The sequence below is a fragment of the Brachionichthys hirsutus genome, chromosome 1 (genome assembly GCF_040956055.1).
Source record: "Brachionichthys hirsutus isolate HB-005 chromosome 1, CSIRO-AGI_Bhir_v1, whole genome shotgun sequence".
In the NCBI taxonomy this organism is placed as follows: Eukaryota; Metazoa; Chordata; class Actinopteri; order Lophiiformes; family Brachionichthyidae; genus Brachionichthys; species Brachionichthys hirsutus.
In genome coordinates, this window is record NC_090897.1 from 9034789 (window position 1) to 9046237 (window position 11449).

General features: G+C 43.4%; 1 protein-coding gene across 1 annotated transcript; it reads left to right on the plus strand.

Annotated features, from left to right (window-relative positions):
• Positions 1-6341: 6341 nt before the first annotated feature.
• Positions 6342-9829, plus strand: pctp (phosphatidylcholine transfer protein). The gene is made up of 6 exons (XM_068739813.1): positions 6342-6470; positions 7471-7588; positions 8248-8327; positions 8447-8618; positions 8697-8764; positions 9087-9829. The coding sequence occupies exons 1-6, from the start codon at positions 6342-6344 to the stop codon at positions 9159-9161; spliced, it is 642 nt and encodes a 213-aa protein (XP_068595914.1). The 3' UTR covers positions 9162-9829.
• Positions 9830-11449: the final 1620 nt, after the last annotated feature.

Sequence of the window (11449 nt, forward strand, 5' to 3'; positions counted from 1 at the left end):
TAAACTGGAATGTTTTTCAGTAATTTTTATGAGCCGCTGCTCTTTGTAATAAGCTGTTACGTGTTCATTTACATAATTAATACTGCTGTCGAGATTCATCCAGAGAATCCAAGGTAATAAATACAGCATAATAAGGTGAAAGATGCAAAACCCCACTGCATTCTTACACGTTGGCTCTTCGACCTGACAACAGGGTGGCTCGGTTAAAAGATTGCTCCCATTTATTATTGCATTGTTTTCAAAGTCATTGCAGCAGAACCAGAAAATGTTTTTATTTCAAGCATTTTTCATCCTTGTCAAAAATCTGGACAGCATAGCACAACTATTGCTTCGAGAGAACACTGATCTGCGTGTACAGAAATGTTTTGTGAAGCGGCATGAGTTTGTCTGTCGAGGCGCCTGCCGCTCCCACAACCATCAGCAGACAATGCAAGAGAAGAACAGATACAGTTTCTGCACTACAATGGGCTCTGGGGAAAGTGGCTTTTTATTCCCATGCCCCTGGGGTTAGAAATAAAGGGAGGGGCATACGTTGAATAACAGCATTGATTCTAGTACAAAGTCACATGTGGCAAAATTGGGGCAAAAATAGCATCTGGACTAATCTGTCACGACTAAATCTCTTCCCATTAAAAAAAAAAAAAAAAGAAGCAACAAAGATAGAGGGGAAAAAACTGGATGTGAGATGATTCATGTACAGACGCTCCAAAAACCACATAGCCTCTGAGGAGCTTTATATTACACTGTGCAGAGCTGTGTGTTTCATGCATGTGGGCCTGCGCTGAGCTCTCTGAACAGCTGTGTGCCAGACTGCAGGTGAAAGATGAACCACGACAGACAGAGGGAGCGGGATGACGCTCGCACTGCTGAGATCTGGCCTTGCTGAGAGGTAGAGGAGTTAGAAGCAAGTATTTGGTGATTCTTGTATTCTGTTTCATTGGTGGTTGATTACTGGGTGGACCCAGTTCATAAGGAGGAGGGTGTGACAGGCTTCCCCTGAGTTGGATCGAGGCCTGCCCTATCTGCTGGTTTTTATTGTTGCCTGCAGGTGACTCTGGAGGAGGAGGAGTAGCTCCTTGTTCCAGTCCACCTGGGCTGATTGGGGCCAGAGGCTTGATTAGCCGGCTCTGACTTTGGCTCGGGGGCTCTCTCCCTCACCACACCTACTTGGGTTGGTTTGCTTTGTTTATTTTCCTCTTTTTTTCCCACACAACCACACCTTACACTCACCCAACCCTGCACACATTACTGATGTACAGACAAGTTATTTGATTCTCTTTTTGTTCTGTAAAAAATAAATGATTTCATTTAGAACTGGACTTGTCTGTGCGGTCTCCCTTTTTGTCCTTCCCACGGAGGCAGGGTCGTGACACGTTCAAGAAAGTGCGTCATATCCTGTTCTATAACACCAACCAACATCTAACAAAGAAAAACATTGTCACTTATGGTGTTTCAGGATGACGGCACCTGTTTACATCATCCGTGACCATCCTGTAAAATGAAAATGTCAGAGCACGCCATTGCTCACGTTTGTCTGCTTGGTTGGTCCATGATACTCATAAAGAATGATGCAGAAAAGGAATGCAAATATAAGAATGTGAGTACCCACCGAGTCATAATTTGAACTTCACTCTTTAGAGAAACAAATGTACATTCAATATTCTCTAGCTCTGCTGGGATTGGGTGTAGCATCTGGTTGTTCAGATATTAAATATTCCACAATGGACAGCTTAGTTCGACCAATGTTACCATTGAGCCAATTTAAGGAAATAGAACGGAATATTTGTCTCTTTTCACTTTCGTATTGTGGTCTGAACCATTTTTAAAAAAAGCAATTTTGTTTAGTGCAGCTATATTATTATGAATATAAATATAATATGGCTGAGTGGAAAATGCAGCGGAATTATAGTTTCCAAGATAAAAAACAAAAACAAAAACTCCAACCTCTCAGAATGAGGTCAGGAATAAATATTCAATTCAATTAAAATATTTTATTTTAACATTGAAAACCCCATTTATGGATTCAAAAATCAGTAAAAAAAAGTCAGCTCTGATTCACTTTTACTTTTTATGGTTGCTGTATAAAGATATCACGAACAAGTTAGAACCTTTTGGTGATGATCCAGATCACCGTGTGGACGGTGTAAATCTAATTAGGAGGGGAATGAGCTGCTCGGCGGAGGTTTGTGCTCTCTCAGTGCTTTTCTAGTTGAAATTATATTTTGGAGAGAAGCCCAAATAAAGACATTAAGATCAACAGATTAATACATTCCTACTATATATATATATAGTATACTGTATATATATACACACACGTAAACCTTATCTGTTAATACATGCACAGCTTTTCAGTAAAACACAAAAAGTGTGATCTGTTCTAAATGCTGCATGACAAAACAGGATAATTCTTTAAATGAGGGTCTTATGCAACAGCTCCTCTGAGGGATCAGTTTGAATTGGAACATGTGAACCTTTTTTTGCCCCAACACGCCCTGCCTGTTCTTCTCTGGAAAGCATTGAAGGCTTTGAACGGGCTGTCACAGGACGAATGAAGTAATACAGTTACACCCCTATAAAAGCACACTGTCAAGTGAATGGGAAAACAGCGTACTACACTGGCTCCAGTGAATAACAAACGCATGGCAGCCAAAAGCTGGAATCCAGTGGACTTTGGGATCTGACATTTCAATGCAAACTTAAATTTGTGCATTTAAATAAGAATTGTAATTTTGTCTTTGATGACTATTGTCTGCTTTTAACTTAAACGTGAGATTGATTGCTTTATAAACAGATGCAGAATAATATTGAATGTCTGCCGCTGTTCTTGTGGCTTGTTGAGGCTTCGCTCAAACACAGTATAGTGACTTGAGCTAAACATGTTAAATGTTAAACATGTTTACCATCTTATTCTGCATGTTGTCATCTTATTATCACAAAACAGGCCTCAAGCTCAGGCAGATGGGAAGACCATCCGTCATTAGCAGTTATTTGGTCATAAACAAAAGTATTAGAGAATGATAAATGTAAAATTAGATGTAAACAACCACATAAATTACAACCGCATGAATGTTTTTGGAGCTTGTTGCAATCCTGTCAAGAGCTGACTGAGATATTTTATTATAAGACAGACATAATTCCCTCCTTATGGCACAAAAGGAAAAGTCAGTGGATCGTCAAAGTCTGCATGATTCACCCTCTGAGGATCATGAATATGCACAAAGTCAGAGCATACCCTCTTACACATGAGATCCTGAGCTATGAATGGCCTACAGATCTAAATTCCCAAAGCTTGAGCTAGAAAGTCTGACAAACATTAGTGGGCTATGTGAATGTATACTCTGATCTGGTATGTAATTAGAAGGCAAAGCATGTTTTAATCATCTCACAGTTGGAAGTTGAGCAGTAATACAATGCATTCATTTTCCATTTTAAATTAACACAGCCTTCGCAAGGGTCACGTGCGGTAAGAGCCAATCCCGGCTGCCTCAGAGGGAGGCTGCAACCTGGACAGGGACAGTTCATTCCAGGGCTGACACAGAGACACCGTTCACACTCACATTTGCACCCATATTCGTATCAAATTACTTAACTTGTGTATTTTTGTAGGACATTTTTTTTAACATTCCATTTTCTTTAACCACATTTTCCATGTAAAAAAAAAAAAAAACCTACCCACACTCCTCTTGCTCTTTGTTAACTTTCATCAAGTTGTTTCACAATTGGCTTCCAGATGACATCATCATCATCATCATCAATAGCTCTATTCTATAGTTTAGGAAGAAAATTACTCTCGATCAGAAAACGGGTCTCAGCCAGCTGAGGCCATAACAAGCAGCACACGGAAGATACTTTTTCCCTTTTTAATAATATCTGTTTCAGATTAGTCACCGTGCGATGCATTAGAAAAAAAAATAAAAGCCGTGATAAACTGTATACTTGCCAGACTAGTCTTGCACAGTCTGGAAGTACTTTCATAGGATGGATGCCAGCTGTTAATACTGTAATTTACAGATGAATGTATGTTGAATAAATGCTGGTTTTATTGGCAAATGGGCCTGACAAAAATCTGTTTCTGTCTCTTAATGCGTTTGTTTGTATTTATGTGTTTGAGAGAGAGAGAGAGAGAGAGAGAGAGACAGAGAGAGACAGAGAGAGACAGAGAGGGACAAGCACAGCAAACAGACGTCCATCCAAAGTGATGAAGCAGATGGTAATCACAGTCTAGACAGGCAGGGAAGAGAGAATGACGGCTCCAGAGAGGTGTCCCTTGCTGTTAAATCAACCACCCACGAGAACAACATGTTTAAAGCATTTTCAAAAGAAACAGCACTGCGCAGATTACTGCAATGCTAAAAGCCAGCACTCAAATTATTATTCCAGTAGCAGACTGGAATAATAATACGTTGGCGTGGAGAAAAGGGAGCATGTGTTAATGCAAGCTCAGTCAGAGCTTTTGCTGCACATATTTGAACAGCACTTTATTTCTGCTGACGGATGAAGGGCATATGCTTATGAGAAAAGATGTGCGAAAGCCTGGCTGCAAGTATAACTTGTAATTAAACACCCCCACAGTGTCTGCAGTAGCCCCTCCAGTACTGTTCTCCACCTGTGTCTCCGTCTGATGGTGTGTTCTGCTCAGCGCTCTCAAACAACAATCAATAAGAACCCATCTCGCTCATGCATTAACCCGCACACATTTACATTCACAGCAGTATTTGTGTTGATGTGCGGCACGATCTTTATGTAAAACAGCTCATTCTATCAATTACACTGTACAAATCATAGGCGGGGGGGGGGGGTGCAGTGCAGCAGGACTGAAGGAGGCGAATACTAACAGTAACACTAAATGTTTGGGGTTTTTTACAATTATTTTATGTTAAACCTCAGTTTTCTATCAGTTCCGAATCAGAGCGCTTAAAAGAGAAGCGCTATTGATGCGACCGCGTGATACTTCAAGAGAGATCTAACAGTCACTGCGGCTAATCTTAAATCACTTAATCCAATTAAGAGAAATTCATCTTAGAACGCCTTAATAATTTAGGGATTTAGTTGCGTACACTTAGTGGAGTGTGTGCGCCCCCTAGTGTTAAAATAGTTTATTGTTAGTTTAATAGTGGTTGCAACTCGGTTTAAAATGCACTCGTTCAGTAATAATGTAAAACATTATCTGGAACAGAACTTATTTACAAAGAACGGCTTCTGATGGGAAAAATCAATTTGATTGAAGATCGTAAGAATTCTAATTTTATTTAAATGAAAATGTTAGTGATAGTTTATTGTCTGTAGTTTCCTTCTATATGACTATCTCAATTTGAAACTATACATGTATAGGAACAAAGTGGTTACTGTCGTGTGACTGTTCTGTTCTGCAAGTTGAATCCTTCAGATGGTTGAGCTTATTGAACGATGACTAAGATGTTTTTTCTTCACCTTTGATTGGGTGGGCAAGGTGCAGACTTGAGTAGGCTGAGCCCGTTTTCTGTCCTCATATAATGTTTCATACTCTTAACTGATCAATCCTAGAAGGAAGGTGGAGTCAAAATCACACTGGCTTAATATTGTATCCATTTGTAATTTTTACGAGATTCTTTAGAATCTACTACCAGATCATATTTTGTGTTGGCTTGGCTGAGCATCAAGTTGTCAGTAGGTCAAAGCAGCAAAAGGTTCTACAAAGTATCAGACATGCATTCGTTTTAGGGGTTGTATAATTTCCACACTGTAAAATTAGAACTAATAAATTACATATATTCATAATTTCGGGGGAAATCTCAGATTTCTTGGACTGACCTTTTTAAACTGTTCTGTTTGAATTGATGATTGAAAACTCTGATAAATAGTACATTTGAACAATTAACCTTTTATGAAATATATGCTGAAATGTTTTGCTTACAAGCAGGATTTTGTAGTGATGGGCTAATGATCCCTCAAGGAGCGTATTGACACATTATTACACAAACTGTGTCGACACTGTATTAACACTGTCATGTGATCAATATGTGTGTATGAAACACTGGATGATTAGAGAGAGAGAGTGTGTGTGTGTGTGTGTGTGTGTGTGTGTGTGTGCGTGTGTGTGAGCAGTCAAAGTTCAGACCTCATGTTAGTGCAGTGGTTCTCAAATAGTGGGGCGCAACCCCCGAGTCTCCAGAGTCCGGATGCGTGTTCACACTGGCCCAAACGGAGCGGATTATCCGAGGAAAGGAACGCTGGTCAGTTTAAAAGGGAGCAAACAGCGGCAGCGTGAAAGTCCAGGTAACACGACATCGTTCGATCAGGATGTGCTTTATTGTGAAAGGTCAGACCGGAAGCGCGCTGGTCGCCGCCCCGGTGAGGCCGTTATGTCGCTGCCATTTCAGGATGAGGAGTTTAACGGCGCGTGGAGGGAGCTGGACGAGCCGCAGCTGGACGGGGGGTGGGAGCTCTTCACGGAGACGATGGGGGTCACGATCTACCGGCGCTACGACAAGGTACAACACCGACGAGGCCTCCCGGTGTCGATGCCGATTCCGCATCCACGGCGAAACGAACCTGGCATTGTTTTATTGGACCGGGTTGAATCCGTCGCCCCCTAGCGGCCAGCGCGGGAATGACGCGAAAAAAATAGCGAAAGCGCTCAAAGAAAAACCGGACGAACCAGACTCCGTTCATAAATCAGCACAATCTCCGCTTCTGCGTGTCTAATCGAACATAAATGAATATATCCCTGGAATCAGAACGAGCCACTGATCTCACATCAGAAAAGGCTTCATTTTTAATCAAAACGTTGTGTGTCGGACAGATAATGATTAATAAAGTATTTCATTTCATTTCATTTGAAAAGTAGCTGAAGATTAACGTATGAAATCTCTCTATGATCCACTGCTCTTGAATTGTGACACACAATCTACGCGCTCATAGGAAATACAAAATGACTCGGCAAAAGGTTCTGTCAATTTTTACATTCCTGGAGACAGTATTTTGACATATTTGCTGCCGATCATGTGTCAATAGTCTCATTAATTCTTATTCATTGATTGAGTATGTATGAATATGATGCGCTTTATAACACTTAGAAAGCAAATATAAGCACTTTGTTGTTAATGATATTACTTTACCTATCTTTATCTTTCTATCCTCATCATAGAAATAACATAACGGTGACTTCTTAAATTATTATTTTTTAAATCCAAACATTAAATATTATTTTATACTTGGCTAATTATATTCTAATTTATATTATTTATACTTTTATTCATATATGTATTGATTATTGTGTAAATGTTTCTCATTTGGATAGATTTTAAGTGACTGGAGTATGACATCACTTCCTCTTTATGTTGACACCCGTTTAGTAAGAAATCAATCAACAATGCATTTTGTCAGTTTAATTGAAAATATGCGAGCTGTGGCGCCTCCCTCAGGTCGGTTTGGGATTAATGTGGGCGTGGCCTGCACCTGGAACAGTGGACTGTCATGTGATGCTTTCAGGAAACTGGACTCTATGAGTACAAAGTCCTTGGAGTGCTGACCGCCTGCAGGCCGGAGCTGTGTGCCGACGTCTACATGGACCTGACGTATCGGAAATGTTGGGATAAATATGCAAAAGGTAAAACTCATCAAGGCCATTTAACACCGGGACAGTCCATATGTCCCCTCATCTGTCCCCTCATCTGTCCTGACCATGTCCGTTGGCTGATTTCCAACAGCGGAGTAACCCTTTAAATGTTTTACCCCTCTGCATGCACCTCCACAGTAACCTGCAGGTAACACGTCACTGGAGTCCTCCTGAAGCCCCGCCCATTAAGCGATGGTGATGTCATCACCGTACACCGCTGACGTATGAGTCCCGTAGTTTAGTATCAGCGTTTGTTGTTAGTTTGGATTCTTGTCTGTGGTGTTAGCAGGAGGCTCCTGATTGGCTGACCCTCATCATGTGACTCCTGTGGTCTCATTGTTGGTCTGACAATTATTCAACAAAAACTGGATTTGACTGATGGCTTCCTTCAGCATCCAGATCAGGAACGTTTTAGTTTCAGCTCTGATCTGATCTCGGGTCAGTCTGGACTTTCTTTGATCCTATAAATATAAACCTCCTGGATCTGATTGTGATGTCATCGGGTCGTTTTTGTCCTGTTAGAAGATCGCATCTAGTAAATCTACCTTTAATGGTGAAGAGTCCTGTAAAGATGAGACATTTAAGACCACTTTCAGGTGTCTCTGGTCCCCTTTACCTGACTGAATGTTTATGCTGTTTGTTTCGTCCAGAGCTCTATGAGAAGGACTTCAACGGACAGACCGCCATCTACTGGGAAGTAGACTACCCGTTTCCTCTGTCCAACAGAGACGTGTCCTTCCGTCAACAGTCCGCTGGAGCGTAGAGTCTTCCTATCAGAAGCTCAGGTGTGTGTTAGAGATGAAATGAGGCCATGATGCGGAAAGTCTTCCCTAACGGATCTGGCCTCAGTACGTGTACGTTCGGGAACGGAGAGACCTGGAAGTGGACAGCAGGAAGATCTGGGTCATCCTGGCCAGAAGTTCTCCAGCGACTCCGTGCGGGGAGAAGAGCGGGGTGGTCCGGGTCCAAGACTACAAGCAGAGCGTCGTCATGGAGAGCGATGGAGCCTGTGGAACTAAAGGTAGGGGGTGCTGGAGGACAGGACTAGAACACGGACGCCGCCAGGTCTTGATCATGTGACCGTTCTGCTTCCTTTCAGTCTTCATGAATTACTTCGACAATCCTGGCGGCTTTATTCCGTCTTGGCTGGTGAACCGGGCCGCTCAGGTGAGTCCACATCTTATTCATTGACACGATCATTCTAAGCTGTCTAAAGAGGAAGTGGCTTCGCTGGCGAGGAGCAGGTCACATGATCACATAGGGAGCGTTTCTTTTACTGCGATCAATAAAGTACAGATTTAAATTCAGGCACAGCCCTCAGCCTAATGATAGAACCCTCAAACTAATGCTAGAACCCCGAGCCTGATGATGGAACCTTAAAGGTAGAACCCTAACCTAGAGGTGGGTGGTAGATCCTGGTGTGTTAGGGTTTCAGGTCCATGCTGTTCTGGGCGGAGCTAGTTGGTGACGGGGTGTCTTTCTCCTTCAGACGGGAGTCCCAGGATTCTTGACCGATATGCAGAAGGCCTGCGATGCTTACAGGAAGTACCAGCTGGAGAAATGATGGCGGCTCTGATGGGAGCGAGGCTCCGCCCTCTTGGTCTGGTTGTCCTTGGGTGCGGACCAGGTGCACCGTGGGTAATGCCGGTACATGAGCGGTCCAGCTGTGAATCCTCTGTGCTGTTCTGGCTAAAGTAAATACGTTTTGGCACCACCATTGATTCTGGTTCTTCTGCTTTTCAAGTTTGTGTTGGACTTCCCTTTCATATCAGTCAGTGGTCGATCAATAAGGGTTATTGGCCAGTACCAACAGTTTAACAGTGATACCAGACTCTTTGGTTTGTTTCTGATCAATGCAACAATAATACTAAGTAGAATTCTCACCATTGATTCATCTGTTGATTATTTTGATGGTTAGGGTTTGATCCATAAAATGTCAGATTGATTGATTAGGCAGGGGAGGAGTTTGTTTCCTTTAAAAGTCACACGAAGCACTGATTGTAGATTTGCTGTTTACTTCCAAACATTTTCCTGATGGAATAGTAAATCATTGTTTATAAAACATTTTACAAACGTCAGTCCTGTCAAAAATGAAGTTTTTATACTTGGGTCTAGTATTTCTGTCCAACTGTCTGAGACGCTCTGCCGCATGTGTCTTTGTTGTCCAGACAGGGGGACATTTGTCCGCTCATCTAAAGCCTCCTGGTCAATACTGCTGTTTGAAATCAATAAACTGTGATTGTAATTTAGCATCATGGTCAGTGTATTTTGTCATTTCTACTTGGTTTTATTTGCTTTTATCATTTCTGAGGTCAGTGGGCGTGTCTTACAGACACCACAGGTAAGCGTGTCAAAGGTAGTCCTCATGTACATCCTGTAAGGTAATTATTAACCCTTTGCTGTAGCCACTATTAGTGTTAGCATGGGATAACGGCCATGGATTCAGCGAGGCCTTAAACCCCGGCCCGCCTTCCGTCTGCAGGGCGTTCGCGTCAGAATCAAAAGGACCTCTTTCGGGTCAACTATTTCTTCTTGATTTGAATACCTGGATCGGGCTCAACTGACCCTGACTGGACGATCCAGATGCTGAGGGTCGGTTCCTCATAGGTGAAGCAGATCCACTTTGGTGATCTGGAGCAGCGGGCTGCTTGTCTCTGCAGGTATGGATCTGATTGCATAACTAATGCAGCCGCTCGGCCGGAGCTAGCCATTTGTTTTTCTGCCTGTTTATTTTGCGTTTCATTAAAGATAATTGTGCTTTCTCCTGAGCACACCACAGGCTGGCACCTCCTCCGGGCGGCTGCTCCTCTCTCTGGGCCCTGCATACCGAGGAGGGACTCCTTTTCGTCCGTGGTTTCTGGCAGCCGGCGCCGGATTCCTCCGCGTCTGTTGGTGCAATCAGCAGCTAGCCAAGCAGCTTGAGCCAAAGCAGCATGAACGGCTGATCGTAAAGGAGGTGAGGCGCTCCTCCTCGCATAGTGGGAGCAGGAGTCTGGTCTTTCTGTCAGGTTGGGGCTCTTGGGAGGATGTTTCCTCCTCCTCCTTCACTAACAGGGAGCATAATGCAGACTGACAACACAAGTTGCTGCTTCATGTCAGTGATAAAGTTCAAAGAATACCCTCCACTATGTCCCGGTATCATTGTTGGTTTCCGACCCAAAAGCCAGACGGGGTCTGGTTCGGTTCAGAAATGGTTTACGATCAGGAAACAGTTTGCGGTTGTTGATGGACATGGACGCATGTGGCTACCTCGCAACGTCATCATCCTTTATTTTGTGTTGTTGGCTAACCTCGGGACTCTTTACTGCCCTCTTGTGGATGTTGTGATGCCACCGTAAAAGAAGCCTGAATGCAAGCAGGACTTGATGAAGGATAGTCTGAAGAACAAGTGAATCGGTGCACTTTGAATAACGGGTTCAGTTCCCCAACAGCCGCTGCAGTGACCCGGCTTGTTGGTAGGTGTCCACGAGGTAGGTGTCCACGAGGTAGGTCTCCACGAGGTAGGCGACACGCGGGGCGCCTACCTCGTGGGACGACACGCAGGCGACACGCAGGCGACACAGGGGGCGACACAGGGGGCCTCCCTGGCTGGCGCCTGTAATTTCACCAGCCACAAATATTAATAATAATAACAGCACATCTGGATTCACTTTCCTGTCTGGTCTGAACCCTAACCCACCCAGCGCAGGCTGCTCCGGACCCCCCCAGCCCTCCTCCTCTTCCCCAGGTCTCATTCCTGCAGCTGTCCGTCTTCCTGAAACACCAAGACAAGCTGGAAGACGGATGCCCATCCATCTGGACATTTAATCTGTGCATAAAAGTACGCTGCACATTGTGCATGCCCCCCCCCCC

Coding starts and splice junctions, on each gene's coding strand:
- pctp (XM_068739813.1), top strand. CDS start 6,342: ATGTCGCTGCCATTTCAGGATGAGGAGTTTAACGGCGCGTGGAGGGAG. Junction 8,619..8,696: donor TGGAGCCTGTGGAACTAAAG/GTAGGGGGTGCT, acceptor GCTTCCTTTCAG/TCTTCATGAATTACTTCGAC. Junction 8,765..9,086: donor TGGTGAACCGGGCCGCTCAG/GTGAGTCCACAT, acceptor TTTCTCCTTCAG/ACGGGAGTCCCAGGATTCTT.